Source organism: Sapajus apella, unplaced genomic scaffold (genome assembly GCF_009761245.1).
Source record: "Sapajus apella isolate SASKATOON/1434 unplaced genomic scaffold, GSC_monkey_1.0 scaffold75, whole genome shotgun sequence".
Lineage (NCBI taxonomy): Eukaryota > Metazoa > Chordata > Mammalia > Primates > Cebidae > Sapajus > Sapajus apella.
The window spans coordinates 7092339-7115050 of record NW_022437015.1 but is presented as its reverse complement, the minus strand read 5'-3'; the positions used below and the strand labels follow the sequence as shown (position 1 = coordinate 7115050).

At 44.1% G+C, this 22712-nt stretch overlaps 2 protein-coding genes and 1 non-coding gene across 5 annotated transcripts in view; 1 reads left to right on the top strand and 2 right to left on the bottom strand.

The window, feature by feature from the left end:
• Positions 1–671: 671 nt before the first annotated feature.
• Positions 672–3465, bottom strand: LOC116532278 (elongation factor 2-like). The gene is given in 5 exon segments (XM_032251383.1): positions 672–1273; positions 1276–1398; positions 1401–3186; positions 3188–3300; positions 3303–3465. Coding segments are annotated over 5 exon segments (2571 nt in total). The 5' UTR covers positions 3451–3465; the 3' UTR covers positions 672–872.
• A 5340-nt stretch (positions 3466–8805) lies between these two features.
• Positions 8806–8909, bottom strand: LOC116532339. The gene has a single exon (XR_004260826.1). It is a non-coding gene; the product is annotated as a U6 spliceosomal RNA (small nuclear RNA).
• Positions 8910–10327: 1418 nt separating this feature from the next.
• Positions 10328–22712, top strand: part of BRWD3 (bromodomain and WD repeat domain containing 3) — a 127855-nt gene continuing 115470 nt past the window's right edge. For 2 of the 3 annotated variants that reach the window (XM_032251379.1, XM_032251378.1), the window contains exons 1-4: positions 10328–10641; positions 10781–10839; positions 11039–11068; positions 11479–11538. In XM_032251379.1, coding sequence (XP_032107270.1) covers positions 10611–10641; positions 10781–10839; positions 11039–11068; positions 11479–11538 — 180 coding nt within the window. In that variant the 5' untranslated portion in view covers positions 10328–10610. Of the gene's footprint in view, positions 10642–10780; positions 10840–11038; positions 11069–11478; positions 11539–22712 lie in introns of those variants that run through there. The other variant, XM_032251382.1, reaches the window with a different exon arrangement.

The window sequence follows — 22712 nt, the reverse complement described above, 5'->3', positions numbered from 1 at the left end:
AGCTGGGACTACAGGCACGCGCCACCATGCCCAGCTAATTTTTTGTATTTTTTTTTAGTAGAGACGGGGTTTCACCATGTTGACCAGGATGGTCTCGATCTCTTGACCTCGTGATCCACCCGCCTCGGCCTCCCAAAGTGCTGGGATTACAGGCTTGAGCCACCGCGCCCGGCCAAAAAATTAATTTCTTTATAGAGACAAGGTCTTGCTCTTTTTCCCAAAGTTGGAGTGCAGTGGTGCAATCACAGCTCACTGCAATCTCAAACTCCTGGGCTCGGGTGATCTTCCCACCTTAACCTCCTGAGTAGCTGGGCCTATAGGCATGTGCCACCACACATGACTACTTTTTTTTTTTTTTTTTTTTTTTTTTTTTGAATCACCACCATATCAAATTTATTATTCCAATGGCACTAGTACAAGCTGGAGGTGCTCATGGTGACGCTGCACAGGACTTCCTGCCTGCTAGAAATTATCTATCCGCTTGTTCCTTTCCTCTTTCTGGGGCAAAAGCCACAACGGGTCAATTACCCAAATAAACCTCTTAATGCATTTGTTAAATTTGTTTGGACATCTGAGTTTCCCTCTGAAGAAGTGGAAAGTGTTGGGTGTCCCATCCCACCTCCCTCTCCCCCACAGGCCCAGTAAGTCCCTGCAAAGAGGACGTGTCTGCTGCCTCTGGACTCTGGAAATAAATATCGAAAGAAACGCCATCAAGTGTTGAGCTTGAGCGATGGCGTGCAGCGGGCCCCATAAACCTCTGAGGGGAGTGTCGCTGTGTCGGGACAGTCTCCAGGTGTCGTCTGAGAATATGAGGACGTGGTGCTGTAGGTGCCGTGAGTCCCTGGGGCGGCAGACGCTGCAAGAGGTGCCGCCTACAATTTGTCCAGGAAGTTGTCCAGGGCCGGGATGCCTTCCTTCAGGCCCTTGCGCTTTCGGGTCTCTGCCACCACCTGGCTGGGGTGGCTGGTGTTGTTGACGGGGTCTCCGGGCAAGATCTGCCAGTCGTCAAACACACACTGGGGGAAGCCCTGACCGCCCGTGTTAGGCCTCAGGTCGGCAGTGAAGCTGAAGGACTCATTGATGGGCAGGTATGCCTTGATGACAAACATGGAGGTACCGGCCACCTGAGATTGCTCGAACACGTGGCCCCGTTTCCTGTTCAACACCCCATAGATGCCACCAACCACCTGCTCTGGGCACTGAATCTCCACCAAGTAGATGGGCTCCATAAGGTGCGGCTGGGCGGTCAGCACACTGACATAGGGGCAGCGCACGCCTTGGGGTTGATCTGACCACCCCCGCAGTGGATGGCGTTGGCGTGCAGGGTCACGTCGTGGATGTCGAAAAGCACGCCCCGCATGTTCTCCTCACACAGCGCGCCCTCCTTGGTGGCCCACTGAAGCCGGCCACCACACTGTCCTTGATCTCGTTGAGGTACTGCACGCCCTTGGTGATGTCGGTGAGGATGTTGGGGCCGGTGCTGTCTGGCCCAAAGCACCAGATCTTACGGGGCTCAGCCACATCCCACTTGTATTTCCTGGCCAGGTAGCGCGCCTGCTGCTTGAGCTCCTGGCGGGCAGACACCTCGCTTTTGTCGATGTCCTCGGCCAAGCCAGCGGGGAAGGGCAGCGCCTTCATGTACAGCCAGTTGTGCTTGTTGGGGGACTTGGAGAGGCAGACTACATTGGACTCTTCACTGACCGTCTGACGGTACGAGACGACAGGGTCAGATTTCTTGATGGGGATGCAGGCATGGTCCTCTTCCAGGTCCTTGAGGCAGATCTCCAGGTGCAGCTCGCCGGCACCTGCGATGATGTGCTCTCCTGACTCCTCAATGATGCAGTGCACCATGGGGTCGGACTTGGCCAGCCTCTTCAGACCCTCCACCTGCTTTGGCAGGTCGGCCGGGTTCTTGGCCTCCACGGCCACCCTGACGACAGGGCTGACGCTGAACTTCATCACACGCATGTTGTGGGCATGCTCAAAGGTGGTGATGGTACCTGTCTTCACCAGGAACTGGTCCACATCCACCAGGCCCACAGTGTTCCCACAAGGCACATCCTCCATGGGCTCCACGTAGCGGCCCATCATCAGGGTTGTTCTCTGGATTGGCTTCAGGTAGAGGTCCTCCTTCTTCCCGGGGGTGTAGTTCGGCCCCATGATCCTGACCTTCAGGCCGGTGGAGACTAGCCCAGAGAAAACCCGTCCAAAGGCGTAGAACCGACCTTTGTCGGAGGTTGGCACCATTTTGGAAATATACATCATAAGGGGGCCTTTGGGGTCACAGCTTTTAATGCCCATGGCAGCCTCGTCGTCCAGGGGCCCCTCGTACAGGAGTTCACAGTGGTACTTCTGGGCTGTCACAGGGGAGGGCAGGTGTATGGTGATCATCTGCAACAAGGTGTCTCCGGCGGGCAGCCAGCAGCGCATCACAGCCTTCAGCAGGGGTTTGCCTTCCTTGTCCTTGTCCTTGTCCTCACTATCCAGCTTGATATCCGGCTTCTCTATCAGTTTTGCTGTCTCCTCCTTGAAATTCATGATTGCATCAAACACCTTGAAGATGGGGTCCAGGATCAGCTGGCAGAAGGTGCAAGGCAGCTTCCTCCCATCGGGGCTGCTGGCGGACTTGCTGAACTTGCTGGTGGCGGGGTCAAAGTACCTGTCACCCCACAGCTTCTTCATCATGTCCTCAACTTTCTTGGCCTGCTCAGCAGGCCCCAACTGGCCCTCCACCTTGGCAGCAAATTTGGCCACGTACATCTCGGCAAACTGCTTCAGGGTGAAAGCCCACCCGTGGAGGCCAGACCCGAAGCCCACAGTACCAAGGACAGGATAGATCATGATGTTGCCCATGGGGCCACTCTTGCCCTCACCGTAGTTGGAGATGATGACGTTCACGTTCTCGACGATGTGCTGGAAGGTCTGGTAGAGCTCCTCGGGCTCCAGCTGCAGCTCCAGCAGGGCGCAATCCATCTTGTTCATCATCAGCATGGGCTTGATACGCTCAGCAATGGCCTGCCGCAGCACCATCTCGGTCTGCACGCACACACCTGACACGCCGTCCACCACCACCAAGGCGCCGTCGGTGACTCGGAAGGCAGCAGTCACCTCCGAGGAGAAGTCCACGTGCCCAGGGGAGTCCATGAGGTTGATGAGGAAGCCAGCACCATCCTTGCTCTGCTTGATGGAAGTTCAAGTCATTTTCGTAGAGCTCGTAGAAGAGGGAGATGGCAGTTGACTTCATGGTGATGCAATGCTCCTGCTCGTCCTTCTGGGTGTAAGTGAAACATGTCTCCCCTCCCGGGCAGAGGCGATGATGCCAGCCTTGCACACCAGTGAATCTGTCAGCGTGGACTTATTGTGGTCCACGTGGACGATGACAGACATGTTGCAGATGTTGGCCTTCTTGTCCATGATGGCGCGGATCTGGTCTACTGTGAAGTTCACCATGGTGGTGGATGGTGGTGGATTCTTCCAGGTAGATTCGAATGAAGCAAGCCGCGCCAATTATAGCGGCGACGACGGCGGAAGAGCACATGACTAGTTTTTTAAAATTTTTCTTTGCAGAGACAGGTTTCTCACTATGTTGCTTAGGCTGCTTACACTCTTAGCCTCAAGCGATCCTCCCACCTTGGCCTCCCAAAGCACTGGGACTACAGGTATGAGCCACAATGCCCAGCTATATACTTCATGTTTATATTAATTTATCTCTTTTGAGGTATACAAATGCTACTCTTTCATAGCTCTATTCCTGCTTGTCTCTTTTTTCCCATTATTATTTATATTATATTCATGCAATATGTTAAAATATGTTAATATATTATGGTGTATGTAATGTATTAAACACAAGAATACATTATTTTAATTATTACTCTATATAATGTTTTAACGAAGCTGAAAGAATAAAAGGAAGCAACTATTTACTTACAGTTTGTTACGTTAATCTTATTGATTTAATACTTCTGTTCTTCCATCTCAGTATTTCCTACCGTTTTTCTTTTCTTCTGCCTTCCTAGGGAGAACCAATAAGTTTTTCACTTTTTTTTTTTTTTTTTTTTTGAGACGGAGTTTTGCTCTTATTGCCCAGGCTGGAGTGCAATGGTGTGATTTTGTCTCACCGCAACCTCTGCCTCGTGGGTTTAAGCGATTCGCCTGCTTCAGCCTCCTGAGTAGCTGGAATTACAAGCATACGCCACCACAACCAGCTAATTTTGTATTTTTAGTAGAGACGGGATTTCTCCATGTTGGTCAGGCTGGTCTCGAACTCCTGACCTCAGGTGATCTGCCCACCTCGGACTCCCAAAGTGCTGGGATTATAGGAGTGAGTCACTGCACCCAGCCAAGCTTTTAACATTTATATTCCATTAGAATGTGATTTTTTTAAAAATTTGAAACAGAGGCCGGGCGCAGTGGCTCATGCCTGTAATCCAAGCACTTTGGAGGCCAAGGTGGGCGGATCACCTGAGGTCGGGAGTTCAAGACCAGCCTGACAACATGGTGAAACCCGGTCTTTAAAAAAAAATAATAAAATAAAATAAAATTTGCCCATCGATGATAGACTGGATAGAGAAAATGTGGCACATATACACCATGGAATATTACGCAGCCATCAAAAACGATGAGTTTGGGTCCTTTGTAGGGACATGGATGAACCTGGAAACCATCATTCTCAGCAAACTGACAGAAGAGCAGAAGATCAAACACCGCGTGTTCTCACTCATCGGCGGGTGTTGAACAATGAGAACACATGGACACAGGGAGGGGAGCACTACACACTGGGGTCAGTTGGGGGGAAATAGGGGAGGGACGGTGGGGGGTGGGAAGCTGGGGAGAGATAGCAAGGGGAGAAATGCCAGATGTAGGTGATGGGGAGGAAGGCAGCAAATCACACTGCCACGTGTGTTCCTATGCAATAATTTTGCATGTTCTTCACATGTACCCCAAAACCTAAAATGCAATAAAACAAATAAATGGGAAAAAATAAAATAAAATAAAATAAAATTTGAGACAGAGTCTTACTTAGTCGCCTAGGCTGGAGTGTAGTGGCGTGACCTTGGCTCACTGCAATCTCTACCTCCTGGGTTTAGGCAATTCTTGACTTTCATATCTCAGCCTCCTGAGTAGCTGGGATTACAGGAGTCCGCTACCATGTCTGGCTAATTTTTGTATTTTTAGTAAAGATGGGTTTTTGCTATATTGACCAGGCTGGTCGCGAACCCTGGCCTCAAGTGATTTGCTTGCCTTGGCTTCCCAATGTGCTGGGATTACAGGCATGAGCCACTGCACCAGGCCTAAAATCTGATTTTTATTTTTATTTTTTTTTTATTTATTTTTTTTTTTGAGACGGAGTTTCGCTCTTGTTACCCAGGCTGGAGTGCAATGGCGCGGTCTCGGCTCACCGCAACCTCCGCCTCCTGGGTTCAGGCAATTCTCCTGCCTCAGCCTCCTGAGTAGCTGGGATTATAGGCACGCACCGCCATGCCCAGCTAATTTTTTGTAGCTTTAGTAGAGACGGGGTTTCACCATGTTGACCAGGATGGTCTCGATCTCTTGACCTTGTGATCCACCCGCCTCAGCCTCCCAAAGTGCTGGGATTACAGGCTTGAGCCACCGCGCCCGGCCTAAAATCTGATTTTTAAAGAACATAGTAAAATAAAGAATGTGTTGGTGTACTGAATTGTGTCATCCCAAAAGATATTCATGTCCTAATCCCAGTCCTTGTAAACATGATCTTACTTAGAAATAGGGTCTTTGTGGATGTAATTAAGTTAGGGTTCTAGAGATGAGATCATCCTGGATTTATGGTGGGCCTAAAATCCAGTGACTGGTGTCCTTATAAGAAAAAGGAGGCGGCCAGGCGCGGTGGCTTAAGCCTGTAATCCCAGCACTTTGGGAGGCCGAGGCGGGTGGATCACGAGGTCAAGAGATCGAGACCATCCTGGCCAACATGGTGAAACCCCGTCTCTATTAAAAATACAAAAAATTAGCTGGGCATGGTGGCACGTGCCTGTAATCCTAGCTACTCAGGAGGCTGAGGCAGGAGAATTGCCTGAACCCAGGAGGCGGAGGTTGCGGTGAGCCGAGATCGCACCATTGCACTCCAGCCTGGGTAACAAGAGCGAAACTCCGTCTCAAAAAAAAAAAAAAAAAAAAAAAAAAAGAAAAAGGAGGCCAGGCACGGTGGCTCACGCCTGTAATCTCAGCACTTTGGGAGGCCAAGGTGGGCGGATCATGAGGTCAGGAGTTTGAGACCAGCCTGGCCAACATGGAGAAACCCTGTCTCTAATAAAAATACAAAAAATTAGCCAGGCATGGTGGCACACTCCTGTAATCCCAGCTACTTGGGAGGCTGAGGCAGGAGAATCGCTTGAACCCAGGAGGCAGAAGTTGCGGTGAGCTGAGATCACACCATTGCATTCCAGCCTGGGTGACAGAGCAAGACTCTGCCTTGAGGGAAAAAAAAAGAAAAATGAGAGAAGATTTGACCTGTCATAAGAAAGGCCACATGAAGGTGGAGGCAGACATCAGAATTATGCTCTCACAAACCAAGGAATGCCAGGAGCCACCAGAAGATGGAAAAAACAAAGAAGGATTCTACCTTAGAATATGGCCTTGGCAAACACCTCGATTTTGAACTTCTGGCCTCCAGAACTGTGAGAGAACAAATTTCTGTTGTTTTAAGTTACCTAGTTTGTAATAACTTGTTATGACAGTCCTAGGAATCTAGTATACCTACCAAGTAATCTAGGATACCTAACAATAAACATTCCAGATTTATTTTCTATGTAAATCAATTTTCGCTTCAGTTTATAAAAATTTTCCTCCCTGTCCAATTAAGACTTTGGCCACAGGGTTAAGAGTGGTGATTCTAATTGTTACAAAATACTTCAAAGCATTAGTCTTCATTTATTAATATTGATCTTGAACAACAAATAGACACATTTCATGGGAACATACACATTTCAGTAACTTTTCTATTCCCTATCTAGGCATTACAATCAAGAAAGCAGCAGGGAAGTTGTGCCAGTTCATCAATTTGTTGCTTATTATCTCCAAATTCACCATTGTTGACTGCTCTGCGAATATGGATCTGAGCCATTTAAGTACTTTTCCTTTTGTCAGCTGGCACTGAAGCTTTTCCAGAAGAGGGCATTGGTAAGACGGTACAGAAAGAGAAGGTTTTGCTCCCTGCTTCTGGCCGGCTTACTGGGTTGGGTGTACCTGCAGCTTGTGTAGCTCTCTCCAGCAGCTGGCTTCTGTGTTGCAGTTTCAGTAGCACCAGGCAGCTTCCCCTGGCACCTTCCCTCTTGTGGTTTTTGTGGTAAAGTTCCTCTGCTGAAACATTTCCCTATGAACATCCTTCTCAGGCACCCTAGCAGGCCAATTCCAGAGGAGGGGTTTCCAGCAAGTCCTAGAATGCAGAGTTCCAGTAATTTCCAGAGGTTGGAGTTTCAGCAAGTTTTGCCTCTAAGGCACTACAGCATCTTTCTTGCCATAAAGTGAGTCTCCACTTGCTGCATTCTCTCCAAGAAGGTCTGTATCTCAGCTAAGGGCAGAGAGTAAGTGGGTAGTGGCTATCATATCTACTATTATACACCTGCTATATCTATAGTATTTAGAGTTCTCTTTACCCCTTGCTAGCTAAACCCTCATTATTCAATCTCCTGTTATCATTAATAATTATTTATCCTAATCTTCCCTTATTCAAATGATCATGTGCTTTTTCCCTCCTGATTGAACTCAGACTGATACAGAGGTGATCATAGAATAACTGCCACATAAATTTTGAAAGAGTACACAAATACATTTTCGCATGACTTTTATTATAATTCCTTGAAGTAGACATGGCAAGTACTATTTATTATTTACATTTTACAGGTGAGGAATGAGGTAAACAATCGAACTTTCCATGCCCAGAGCTGTTTGTATTCAAGAAAAAAAAAAAAAAAATCGAACTTATCACCTAGGGTCATTGTAAAGATTAAATGAGGTAAGCATGTAAGAGTGCTGAGTACACAATAATGGTTTTTTTTTTTTTTTTTGAGATGGAGTTTCGCTCTTGTTACCCAGGCTGGAGTGCAATGGCGCGGTCTCGGCTCACCGCAACCTCCGCCTCCTGGGTTCAGGCAATTCTCCTGCCTCAACCTCCTGAGTAGCTGGGATTACAGGCATGCACCACCATGCCTAGCTAATTTTTTGTATTTTTAGTAGAGACAGGGTTTCACCATGTTGACCAGGATGGTCTCGATCTCTTGACCTCGTGATCCACCCGCCTCGGCCTCCCACAGTGCTGGGATTACAGGCGTGAGCCACCGCGCCCGGCCTAATAATGGCTTGTTAAGTGTTAATTGTTATATATAGGTCAAACGTCCCTAATCCAAAAATCCAAAATTCAAAATGCTACACAATCCAAAATTTTTGAGTGCCAACATGATGCCACAAATGGAAAATTCCACGTCTGACCTCAAGTGGAGGGCCACAGTCAAAAGGCAGTCGAGATTTTGTTTCATGCACAGTTATTGAAAATATTATATAAAATTATCTTCAGTCTATTTGTATAAGGTATAAATGAAATGAATGAAATTCATATTTAGACTTGGGTCCTATAGCTGAAATATCTCATTATTTATACACAAATATTCCAAAATCTGAAAAAGTCCAAAATCCAAAACATTTCTGGTCCTAAGCACTTTGTATAAGGAATACTCAACCTGTACATCATACTTTATAAAAATTATTCAGTCTGGTATTTTGCTCAACTACTTGCAATGAGTTGTCTAGGTCTCATATTTCTTTTTTTTTTTTTTAAATATGGAATGCTTCTCGAATTTGTGTGTCATCCTTGCGCAGGGGCCATGCTAATCTCTGTATCGTTACAATTTTAGTATATGTGCTGCCGAAGTGAGCGTTCTCATGTATCTTTTCATAGCATTTTATTTTATCAATTATTCGTATTTGTTTTGTCAAGTTCCAAAGCAGTAACAACCAAAGATAAGCCCATCACTTCACAATTACCTCCTGTGGTTATTGCTTTCTGAGGAAAAAAAAAAAAAAAAAACACAAGAGATAGCTAATCAACCTAGGCTAAATTTATGTCAGCTTAGAAATTCAAGGCCCACTGTGGTCAATGGCAGAGCTCTGAGTGAGGAAATCCAATGCTCAAGAATATAGTCCTGAATTTAGATGAACCTTCAAATTTATATATTACAATGTAAGTAAGTAATACATGCAACTTAAACAGCATTTCTAGTCTCACCAGGTTTAGGTGAGGCAGTGGGGTGGGAACAGGATGTTAAGGGAAAGTAGGGAAGAAAAGGACCCGTTTTACTAATCTGTGCCAATTATCATACCAACCCTTTGATCACTGAAGACTGAAGGTCGGTACGGTACCAAGGGTTGGGGTTATATATTAAACAGTGTAGTCCCAAACCTGTAGAAAACCATTAATACCTTGCATAGAGACATGCAATAATAAAGATTATTGAAAACTCTTGTCTGAAGTACTTTAGTAGTATTTGAAAACACAATAGAAAATTACCCTGTAGGAATGGGATAACTACGGCACGTGTTAAACTTTCAGAACGGGGACCATGCTTCACAGCTGATTGCAGATTTCTCACACAGTCTATTTGTCACAATCCGGGGGCATTTTAAGTAGTTTTCTAACAATATAAGCCCCGCACTTTGGACTGGTAAATACAGCATTTTCATTTGGTTAATAATAATTTGAAACAGAAACAAGTCACCACCAAATAGGGACCCTTATCCTCCCTCAGGCATAAAACCGTATAGCCAGCTAGCCGGCTTTCCGTGGGGTAGAGTATAAACAAACAAAACCGTTTTGGTGCCCAGATAAAAAGAGGAAAGCAGCTGGGTCAAAACACCCGCTCTCAAGCTCTTCAAGATCAACCCAGGGGGACTGGTCCTCCACCGGAAAGGGCCGGATTGCCTTCACAGGAAGGGCAAGTCACTCCGGAGCTCGCAGACGCGAATGCCACCACAGAGTTCCAAGGCGGCTGCCAGAGCGTCGGCCGTCAGTTAGCACCTCCCCCTCCTTCCCAGAGCTGTAGCTAAGCAACCACCGGGTTCTGGGAGAGTCTAAGCTCGGCTGCTGCCTTAGTGCCTCTAGCGGCGAACTATGAGCGCTGCAGAACTCTATCACCACTTTAACCCTCCCCTCTCTCCACCCCCTTTTCCCCCGCCCACTTCTTCGCCACTTCAGCTCCTCCCTCTGCTTCTCTCTCCGTCTATTTCTCTCTCTCTCTCCGCCCCCCCAACCCCCCGCGTCTCTCTCTCTCTCTTTCTCTCTCTCTCTTTCTCTCTCTGTCTCTCTCACACTCACTCACTCTGTCTCTGTCTCTCTCTCTCTCTCTCACTCTTCCCCCCCCACACTCCTCTCCTTCCTCCTCCGCCTCCTCAGCTCTTGGGCTAGAATATCTATGGGTCGAAACGTGATGCGATGAATTCGAGAGAGAGCGAAACTAGGACGAGGAGTGCGGCGGAAGCGGCGGGACTCCCGGGCATGGGGGCTTCACCACAATAGAGGCAGCGCCCCCACCCGCCCCCGCCAGCCCCTCCAGAGCGAAGCCCCAAACCCCCTCGGGAAAAGGATGGCGGCGGCACCTACCCAGATCGAAGCCGGTGGGTAGCTGTGTCCGGGGGGCGGGAGGGGGGGTAAGGGAATGGGGGCTTAGCGCGAAGGCTGTCAGTTTCTTTTGAAAAAGCTTCTATTTCTCTTCTTTACCTCCCTCTCAACCTCTTTTCCCCCCGTCTTCCCCAGAGCTGTATTACCTGATCGCTAGGTTCTTGCAGTCTGGACCCTGCAACAAATCCGCTCAGGTAAGGGGAAGAAAGAGACCTGGGAGTCGTGGTGAATGGTCACAGTAGGGAAATTGAGGCAGCGGGACGAGCAGTTCCGCTGAGGGTGACGGAAAGGCCGGCCTTGACTATTCAAACAGCGGCTGGGCTTTAAGTGTGGTGGGAGGAATGGGTTGATGGATCAAGCTGCTTCTCATATCTGTGTTTCCCTTTTGCTCAGGTGCTAGTGCAGGAGCTCGAGGAGCATCAGGTACGGAGCCCCTTCGGGAAGGGTGGGGAGGGTTGAGGTGAGACTGGAGGAAGAGGAGGGCAAGTCAGGGGCGGAAGACGAGCTGGGATAGAGGCTTCGATCTGGGTACTCGTAGCTGTTGTCACCGGGGTGAATTGGCTTCTTTACTCAAAAGGGGCAGACAACGCTGGGGTCTTAACTCGTCCCCGCTTTATGCTTGTGGGAGGCGGTTTTTCAGGATTTCCTTCTCCGCGGCCCCCCTTCCCCCCATACACTCGTGTAGCTCTGAGCCAATAGCTATCAGGCCGAGAGAAATAAAGACGCGAAAGGGTCGAGGACTGGGACACAGGTTGGGTCCAGTTGATGGGGAGCGGAGGCTTTTCCTTCATCATTTGCCACCCCTTCCCCCTTTCTTTTCGTCCGGCCCCCAGCTGATTCCGCGCCGCTTAGATTGGGAGGGGAAAGAGCACCGAAGAAGCTTTGAGGATCTGGTGAGTAAAGTTTTCATTTCAACTTAACCTAACTCTTTCTCCACTCCCTCCCCACCTTGTACCCCCAACCCGCCCCCCTACCTCTTAGCCGATGAGGTTCTAGAGCTCGGTGCGGAGCCAAAGAACGATTGCCCCTTCCCCCATCCCTGCTAGTCGGAAGAAGGGTACCTTGCCCTCCCCTTGGCCTTGCTTGTTTCCACCCGAAAACTTTGAAGAATGTGAGTTGATTATCAGAGGTGCTGTGTTGTGGATTATGAATATGGTACAAACATTGGGGAAGGCCCATTGTAGGAGGAAAAGGGAGAGAAACCAAGGGGTTATCTTGGGGCACGTACTAAGGTCTGACGCTGGCCAATGACAGCGTTGGTAACAGCCCGGAGTTCCGGATTAGTGGAAGAAAACTGGTTTCTGGTTGGTCCTGGCCTGAAATACGGGAACTAAGGCCAGGCTTGGTGTTTTTTTTTTTAGGGGGGGGGCGGGGAGGAGGGAGGCGTGGGAGGAAGGGGCTCAGGAGGGGAATTGACTGACCCGGGATTGGGAAAAACGACATAATTAAAAATAATAGGGAGCATCAGGCCAGTTTCAAATTTTGCCGGTTAGGTAATGGCCTACTGAGTAAAAGCATAATCGTTATGTATCTCCGATGTTATACGCTCATTCAATCATCTGTTAAGTCGTATTTGCATAGATCCGTTTTCATTAAATACAAACTGAGTTATGACTTTTTTGAGGATTGATGAAACATGATTTTGGGTTTACAAGGAGACAACAATAGGCATATTTAAAAATGAAATATACTTTAGTAAAGGACCAAAGGCATTGGATTGTCAGTGTTGTTTCTCCTGCAAATATAATTCATAGTATAAATGTACCTTCTGTTCAGCATTGACACACAAAAACAGGTGATTCTTATTTTGTGAGGGGGGTTCCCTTGTGTTAGCTGCTGCCGCAGTGCATTGGAGGGTAATGAAAGGAGAAAGGAATGATGTTACTAAAATCTAAATTCAGCTATCTTTCCTTCAAATAAGATTCAAGTGGAGGAAAATCGGACAAAGTTAAAGAAAGTTGGAGGTGTATGTTGGACTCTAAATATAAATGATTTAAAATTTGCTTGCAATGAGACTATTTAAATTGCTTTAGTGTTCATATTGTTATTTTTGTTTATATTATATTACAGCAGTAAGGCCACATTATTATTACCAAGTCTACTGACTGTATTGTTTTCTTATATTTTGCAAGTCACAGAAAACGATACAATTGTGATAAGGGTAAACTCCACCATCTGTACTATTAATAGTAACAATTTCTCAGATGGAGAAAATTATTTTTGAAAAACTTCATGTATTGCCTGGTTAATTTGTAGTCAGTCTTTTTGCTGGATTTAAGTCTTCCCCCCCCCCCAAAAGAGTTAAAAACAACAGTGCCTATTAATATGCTTTAATACTTAAAGACTGATACGAGTTTTTATTTATAGTTTTAATACTGAGGTATATTGAAAATGTTTTCCTTTACATTTGTCCCTTTCACAGCCTATATGTGTTTTTTTAAGCAAGTAGCAAAGTAGATTAAAAGGAAAAAGCTGGCCGGGCGCGGTGGCTCAAGCCTGTAATCCCAGCACTTTGGGAGGCCGAGGCGGGTGGATCACGAGGTCAAGAGATCGAGACCATCCTGGTCAACATGGTGAAACCCCGTCTCTACTAAAAATACGAAAAATTAGCTGGGCATGGTGGTGTGTGCCTGTAATCCCAGCTACTCAGGAGGCTGAGGCAGGAGAATTGCCTCAACCCAGGAGGCGGAGGTTGCGGTGAGCCGAGATCGCGCCATTGCACTCCAGCCTGGGTAACAAGAGCGAAACTCCGTCTCAAAAAAACAAAAAAACAAAAAAACGGGGTTTCACCATGTTGGTCAGGCTGGTCTTGAACTCCCAACCTCAGGTGATCCGTCAGCCTTGGCCTCCAAAGTGCTTGGATTATAGGCGTGAACCACTGCGCCCGGCCAGCTTTTATGAAATTAACTTTACAGTGATAAAAAGGAAATGAAAATAAAAGTAATTAAAAAAAGAGTCACCACACCAAAAAAAACCCCAACAACCCAGTTTACCAGACTTTTCCTCATATTGTAAAGACATATTTTTACATAATTGTGATCAGTGTCCATTTTATGCTTCATTTATTTTAACATTTAAAAATGTACTTGTGTATTTGAATAGTCATCATTATTTTAATGGTAAGAAAAGATTCAGTTGTATTTAAGGCGCTATGTTATTTGAACCAAGCTTCCAGTTGAGCATTTGAGTTGCTTCCAGATTTTTACTAATATCTTTGCATAGTTAGGTGATCTTTTTCTGCTTTTTATTTTCTCCCCTATCCCTGCTGCCCCCAGTTACTTTCCTGGACTTTATTCCCTAAATTGGAGTTATCAGGTCTAAGGGTCTCATGAATTTTATAGCTCTTGTCATATACTGTTTGTCCTTCAGAAGATTGTACTAATTTATAATGTCATCATCTAGGTATTTAGAGTGAGTTTTTTATAATTTTAAATCATTTGGTTTCTGGAATAGTTAATAGACGTCAATAGCTCCTGACTGACTTAAGTAGCTCTTTTTTTTTTTTTTATTACTAGTGAGGCTTTTTTTTTTTTTTTTTTTTTTTCTTTTTTTGAGACAGAGTCTCACTCTGTCACCAGGTGCCAGGCTGAAGTGCAGTGGCACAACCTCGGCTCACTGCAATCTCTGCCTCCTGGGTTCAAGCAATTCTCCTGCCTCAGCCTCCTGAGTAGCTGGGACTACAGGCGCACGCCATCTTGCCCAGCTGATTTTTGTATTTTTTAGTAGAAACAGGGTTTCACCATGTTGATCAGGCTGGTCTCGATCTCTTGACCTCGTGATCTGCCCGCCTCGGCCCCCCTAAGTGCTAGGATTACAGGAGTGAGCCACCGTGCCCGGCCACTAGTGAGGCTTAACCTTTAAGGAATAAAAAAAAAAAAAATCGTTAATCCTTACATATACTCAATTTTAACTTATCTTTTAAATTTACTTTTCTGTTTTTATATTTTATTTTTCTTATGTACACAGAGTTTCTTCTGTTGTTTGAACATTATCTATATATACTGTGGTTTTCTTTTAAATGTCTGTTCTCGGTACCTATGGGCTTCTTTGTAAGGGAAGATGGGGCAGGTTTGAGTGAGAATTTGAACAGAAGTGTAGTGGCTGAGAACTGAATGTGCAGTGTTGGTTTGATTGCTAGATTTGTCAGTAATATTGTTGATTAAAACTATTTCACATATGACCTGATTTTGAGTGGCTTCATTATAGAAGAGATGGTATACTTTTACTTGGCATTTTTTTTTTTTTTTTTTTTTTGAGAAGGAGTCTTGCTCTGTCACCAGGCTGGAGTACAGTGGCAGGATCTTGGCTCACTGCAACTGCTGCCTCGCAGGTTCAAGCAATTCTCCTGTCTCAGCCTCCCGAGTAGCTGGGACTACAGGTGCACGCTACCACACCCAGCTAATTTTTGTATTTCTTAGTAGAGATGAGATTTCGTCCTGTAGGCCATGATGGTCTCTATCTCTTGACTTTGTTATTCACCTGCCTCGGCCTCCCAAAGTGCTGGGATTACTGCCGTGAGCTACTGCGCCCAGCCTGGGGTAGATATTTTTTAAAGTGCTATTAGAATGATGGATTGATAAAGTGTGGGCCTTGATTTAGCTGCATGTTTTGGATTGAAATTTAGGTCAAAGTATTAATAAATAGTACCATCTTGATTTACCTGGAATATTACATTTTATAGCAGTACTACAAACTTAAGGTGTATTGGGGTATACAAAGGAATTAACTAGGATATCAACATAGTAGATTGGGGTTGCATGTCCATGTATACTGCATATTTGAAACAAAAATCCTGCCTTTTATTCATATGTATACTTTCATTTGAACAATTGTCACTAATGCTTAATTTTCAGAATAATATTAAGGTCATGATAAATTGGATTTCTTCAATATTTCATTACTACTGTTAGTAGTAGTAATGAAATCCTTACCTTCTGTTTTCTGAAACAATCATCTGATTCAGTGTTTACACCAAATTACATATTCTAGAAACCCTTGCCTTCTGTTTCCTGAAATGGTCATCTGATCTAGTGTTTAGTGTTTTACTTGTAATTTCGAACACAAGGGAAGGTGCTTTTTTCCTAAAGCTACTGGCAGTTAAGTATTGACGAATCTGGCTCTGAAATGTCATTAAAAAAAAGAAGAATCTGTACGTGAAGGTTCTTGCTCAGTTTATGTTGAATTGTAAGGTTTTTGAATATGGAATTTAAAATATAGCACTCAATTTTCCAGGATTTTAAGTAATGTTAGAGGAAACATTTTGAAGTTGTGAGTGTTTCTGAAGTTTGATCTGGGCACTTTATTTTCTGCTTCCTAGTTGGATGTTACCACATAATAGAATTAGATTTGCTTTTTGCAATTCATCTTAAGGTAGATAATTTAAGTAATACAGACATCCTTTCATTTGTGGTGACCCTATTGAGTTGTTGGCTAATTTATTGCTTCCTCCTTGGAGCTCTATTGGAGACAACAGAGTCTATGTTGTGTGTGTTTAAATGTTAATTTATAAGTTTTATATATTGAAATGGTGATTTGGAAACTTTTTAAAAAGCCACATTTTAAGATTTTTAAATCTTTTTTTTTTTTTTTGAGACGGAGTTTCGCTCTTGTTACCCAGGCTGGAGTGCAACGGCGTGATCTCGGCTCACCGCAACCTCCGCCTCCTGGGTTCAGGCAATTCTCCTGCCTCAACCTCCTGAGTAGCTGGGATTACAGGCACGCACCACCATGCCTAGCTAATTTTTTGTATTTTTAGTAGAGATGGGGTTTCACCATGTTGACCAGGATGGTCTCAATCTCTTGACCTCGTGATCCACCCGCCTTGGCCTCCCAAAGTGCTGGGATTACAGGCGTGAGCCACCGCGCCCGGCGATTTTTAAATCATTTTAAGGAGACCCCTATCATAAGACCGAAACAGGGCCTAGTGTGGTGTCTCATTGCCTGTAATCCCAGCACTTGGGAGGCTGAGGCGGGGGGATCACTTGAGGTCAAGAGCTCAAGACCAGCCTGGCCAACATGATGAAACTCCCGTTTCTACTAAAAATGCAAACATTAGCTGGGTGTGGTAGCTGATACCTATAATTCCAGCTACTCAGGAGGCTGAGGCATGAGAATCACTTGAGGCCTGGAAACAGGTTGCAGTCAGCTGGAATCGCACCGCTGCACTCCAGCCTGAGTGACTGAGACTCTGTCTCAAAAAAGACTGAACCAAAGATATAAATATGTTTAGGTGCGGTTTATATGGGTTTTACATTTATTTCGCATTTCTTTCTTTCTTTTTTTTTTTTTTTTTTTTGTAGAGACAGGGTTTCACTATGTTGGCCAGGATAGCCTTGATCTCTTGACCTTGTGATCTGCCTGCCTCGGCCTCCCAAAGTGCTGGGATTACAGGAGTGAGCCACCGTGCCTGGCCCACATTTTCATTTATAAAACCAAAAGCATGAGTTAGTACTTACATTTGGAATGGCATAGATTGTATTACCCTCATTTTGTATGCAAAATACTAGAAGTAATTTTATGCTTTTTATGAAAAACATTTATAAAGATTATGTTTGTTACTATCCTTAAAAAATACATACATCCATGATTATATGTTGTTAGAAGAGCTTGAATCTGCATATAACACATTCAAGTGTTTTCACATTATCTCATTTGATCCTCACCAACTACCCTAAAACGCTGTATTTAAATTCCAGACATACCTGTATTCTTTTCTTAACCAGCTGTTCTCCAACTACTAATAATAGCTTAAATTGTCAATTGGAACAGCAGAATGATCTTTGAGTGTTGGTAGCATAGTTATTGCATCTCTAAGTGTGGAAGCAGTTTAAGCCTGTATGATTTAACTGCTATGTGGACACAGCCATAGTTAGGAAGAACAGGATGCATCATGGGATATCAAAAAGCATGCTCTGCTCAACCCCAGTGCAGTGTATTGTGCATATTATGCTAACTGATAGGTATTATGACAGAGGTAAATATCTGGAAATCAGTATTCCTGACTACTACTGACTACTGACTTGCTCGAGATACCATGTGCTCTCTGAATATGTTGGCTTTAGCTATTTGTCTAGATTGATCCTTGGCACTTTTTTTCCCCCACATGTGGGCTCTAAGGAATGTACTTTCAAGGATTTAAAATCCTCATGGAGATTTATCATTAATCTTAGGAAAACTGGTATCTCAGTACAAATGAGATATTGTGAAAGTGAAGAGAGCTGGTGTTAGGGACTAATAATTTGGATTCAGTGAATTTGCCTTAAAATTTTGTCCTGAGCATCTTTGTCACATTTGAATATTAGTTTTAGTTCCCATGTTTTAGTTTTTGTTTTACTACTGATGTTGATTACTGATTGATTAATAAACACTTTCCTTTTGGTAGGCAGCAAAATAGTATTCTAAAAAGGCAGTTTACGGTGGCTGACGACTGTAATCCCAGCACTTTGGGAGGCTGAGGCCAGTGAATCATGAGGTCAAGAGATGGAGACCATCCTGGCCAACACGGTGAAACCCTGTCCCTACTAAAAATACAAAAATTAGCTGGGCGTCGTGGCGTGCGCCTGCAGTCCCAGCTACTTGGGAGGCGAGGCAGGAGAATTGGTTGAATCTGGGAGGCGGAGGTTGCAGTGAGCTGAGATCGCGCCACTGCACTCCAGCCTGGCGCCTGGCGACCAAGTGAGGCCCTGTCTCAAAAAAAAAAAAAAAAAAAAAAAAGACAGTTTAGTGTTTGTCTCTCATAATTTAGAGATGCCCTTGCTTGACATTATTTACATGGGATTTTGTTGTTAGTAGAAAAGACCCTAATATTTAGTATGGAACATAGCCTTTACTTGAGTGACGTGAGCCAAATTATTTAAGCCCTCAGAGACTGAATTTCTTTAATTATAAAATGAAATTTTCCATTTGTTGTGGTGAACAAGTCAGTTAAATGTGAAAGAATGCATTTTGTTAATTGTAAAATGCTGTGCAAATGAATTGTTCACTGCATTTTAAAATTAGGACAGAGAGACTGAACAGCCAGTATAGAAATCTAGAGAACTATGACCCCAGAAGTTATATTTTCTTAGTCAGCGAAATATCACCTCCTAATTTTTTTTAAATTTATTTTTATTTTTTTGAGATGGAATCTCACTCTGTCGCCTAGGCTGGAGTGCAGTGGCATGATCTTGGCTCACTGTAGCCTCTGCCTCCTAGGTTCAAGCAATTCTCCTGCCTCAGCCTCCTGAGTAGCTGGGACTACAGGTGCGTGCCACCACACCTGGCTAATATTTGTATTTTCAGTAGAGACCAAGTTTCACCATGTTGGCCAAGGCTAGTCTTGAACTCTTGACCTCCAGTGATCCGCTCCTCTCGACCTCCTAAAGTGCTGGGATTGCAGGCGTGAGGCACGTGCCTGGCCCTTAATATATTTTATAACGTAAGGGACATATAAAAGAGTACTATGAAAAAAGAATATTTAAAATGTCAGTGTCAGAATTGAACCCAGAATGAGTGAGCTGTGTCTGTTAATAAACACAAAAATTAATGTATGTCAAAAGATATTTAGTGTGATTTGCATTTTTTATGAATGCCAGTATTAATATTGGTGTAGTATTCACTTTTTTTTTTTTTTTTTTTGAGACGGAGTTTCGCTCTTGTTACCCAGGCTGGAGTGCAATGGCGCAATCTTGGCTCACCACAACCTCCGCCACCTGGGTTCAGGCAATTCTCCTGCCTCAGCCTCCTGAGTAGCTGGGATTACAGGCACACGCCACCATGCCCAGCTGAATTTTTGTATTTTTAGTAGAGACGGGGTTTCACCATGCTGACCAGGATGGTCTCGATCTCTTGACCTCGTGATCCACCCACCTCGGTCTCCCAAAGTGCTGGGATTACAGGCGTGAGCCACCGCGCCCGGCCAGTATTCACTTTTTTTACACAAATGGGAGGTTTATTGTGAGTCTTTCAGATATCTATTGCAAGGATTCTCAACACTTGTGATTGACCATATCCTGAATTTATTTTCTCTCTATTATCGAGATTTATGTATTTAGGTTTTTGAGACAGAGTTTCGCTCTGTGGCCCAGGCTGCAGTGCAGTGGTCCTCACTGCAAACTCCACCTCCTGGGCTCAAGCCATTGTCCTGCCCTAGCCTCCAAAGTAGCTGGGATTACAAGTGTGTACCACCACACCCATGTAATTTTTTGTATTTTTAGTAGGTATGGGATTTCACCATGTTGGCCAGGCTGGTCTTGAACTCCTTACCTCAAGTTATCAACCCACCTTGGCCTCCCAAAGTGCTGGGATTACAGGCATGGGCCACCATGCCTGGCCTGTTTTTTGTATTTTAAGTTACCCTGTTTAAGATGTTTTCTCATGCCGTTTAGTATCTGCCATTGTGCCTTATAGTTAGCTTGTTCTCAATTATTTGTTCGGTTTTCTTAAATTTTGTTAGAAGCATGATATATATATATATTTGGTTTATTTTATCTGCTAGCTGGTACTGAGTTCTTTTGCTGGACATTTTCTCTACAGAGCACCTTCTAGAATGTGGGTGGGTCCCCTGTCCTTGTCTTAATTTCATCTGCCCTCAGGTTATAGTGCTTTTTGTGCTTGCTTTAGGCAGTATAACCCATGGAATACTTGACCCTAGGAGGATCACTTCTGGTTGTCTCTTTCTTGAGGAAGTCATGAAACTAGTAAAAAGAAAAAGAAATGCTATGTGTAATGATTAGCATTTTCAAAGGAGAGTGATAGAAAGTTTTAACATTTTGTAGGTGCAATTTGAGAAAGGCCTGCCTGCTGTCTTTTTTTATTCCCTGCCTGGTTTTTCACTTCTCTTTCAAATACAGCAAGCATTAAAACACAGCATTTGATTCAGGTTATTGTAGACTTCAATAAGAAAAAAACCCAGTTAATTTTTTATGTTTTCTTTTATGTACAAAGTGAAAAACCAGTTAATATTTTATGTTTTCTTCCAGTCTTTTTTTTTTTTTTTTTTTTTTGGAAAGCAGGGTCTCTTTTTTTCACTCAGGCTGGAGTGCAGTGGCCGATCTTGGCTCACTACAACCTCTGTCTCCTGGGTTCAAGTGATTCTCCTGCCTTAGCTCCCTAAGTAGCTGGGACTACAGGCGCCCGCCACCACACCCAGCTAATTTTTGTATTTCTAGTAGAGACAGGTTTTCACCATTAAGCCATGTTGGTTTAGAACTCTTGACCATGTGATCCGCCCACCTCGGCCTCCCAAAGTGCTGGGATTACAGGCTTGAGCCACCGCCCACTCTTTTTTTTTTTTTTTTTTGGTACAAGTATTTGTATTTTGTTTGTTTGTTTGTTTTGTTTTTTGAGACAGGGTCTCTGTCACCCAGGCTGGAATGCAGTGGCTCCATCATGGCTCACTGCAGCCTCGACCTCCTGGGCTCAGTTGATCCTCCCACCTCAGCCTCTGAGTAGCTGGGACTACAGGCATGCACCATCATGCCTCTCTATTAATTTTATTTTTTGTAGAGACCAGGGTCTCACTTCTTTGCCCAGGCTGGTCTTGATCTCTTGGGCTGAGTTGATCCTCCTGGGATTACAGACCTCAGCCACTGTACCCTTGGGGTGTTTCATTAAAAAAAACAAAAACAAAAAAAATCTTTTTTTTTTTTTTTTTTTTTTAAAAGGTGGGGTTTCACCATGGTGGCCAGGCTGGTCTTGAACGCCTGACCTCAGGTGATCCACCCACCTGGGCCTCCCAAAGTGCTACGATTACAGGCGTGAGCCACCCCGCCCAGCAAAAAACAAAAAACAAAAACCCTTCTTAATGAGGAGATATTATGCACTAGTCACCATGCAAAGTGTTTTATTGTGTTGGGGTGCCTTTCTCTTTACTTGGAATGCCCTCCTTTCCCTTTCAGTCTTGTGAACTTTTGATATATTTTTCAAGGGTAAAAATGGACGGGAACTCTTAAACCTCTAGGCAAAATTAGGTGTACTGTACTTCTTTGCTTCCTTAGTTCTCTGTCCTGACCTCTGGGCACTTGCAGCTTTAATTCGTTTCTATTTACTATTTTGTTTGCTCCTCTGAGACTATGAGTTCCCTTAGGGCAGCAATTTAATCCTTCCCTTGCTTCCCTATACTTTAAATGGCTGAATGAATGCAAGTGTGAATGATTGTCTTTGTCCTAAATGAATCTTCGGAGATAGTTCTCCTTACTCTTTTACAGATGAGGAAGTTCAGGCTCAAAGAGGCTAAGTAACTTTGCCTAAGATCACATAAGTAGTAACTGGGGATGCTGCAGAGATTCAAATCAATCTCTCTACTGGATCATACTACCAAAAAAGAGTAACAGCTAGTACATTTTAGAGCCTGAATAATCCCGGCTCTCATACTTCAAAGTACCCTGCTTATCTCTGTAGTACACTTACATTGATATAAGGCTTTGCTGTATTTTTCAAAATCCATTTTGTTTTCTGGCCCTAAAGAGCAAAAGATTACATAACTAAATTTTGTATCTGCCTATTCCATCCTCTGCTCAAAAAACAAACAAACAAACAAACAAAAAAAAACCCAGGCAAAATATTACATTTTACTTTTTGAGTATGTAATCCCAGTTTGCTTCTTCATTTAACTTCTGTAGCCATGGTCTTGCAAAACAAGTAGAGTATTCTCTGTGTATTTGTTTTTTAGAGTTACTTGTCTGATACTATTATTTTTAAAAATCAGGGTAAACAAATGTTTTTGGAGTCTGAAAATTAGTATTTCGAATGTAGCTTCTGGTGCAGTCCTGGCCTCCTGAGATTTGCTGTCTTTTACATTTTATCCTGTGCCTAGCTGGATTTCTTTTAACTAAGTACGATGAATAGTATCATCTCAGCGAGTTCTCTGGTCTTCTCCGTTGTCATAATGATTCTGAAATGTGATGATTCAGTTATGAAATTTGCTCTTTAGGTCAGCCAGTCTAACTGTTAAGAAGGTTTATAATTTAGCGTTGATTTAATGTCTTTCAATTTATTCAGATTTACAGTTTTCATTGCTTTGTAGCTTTGTGTTAATGATCTCTATCCTTAAAATGTTTTTTTTTTTTTTTTTTTTTTTTTTTTTTTT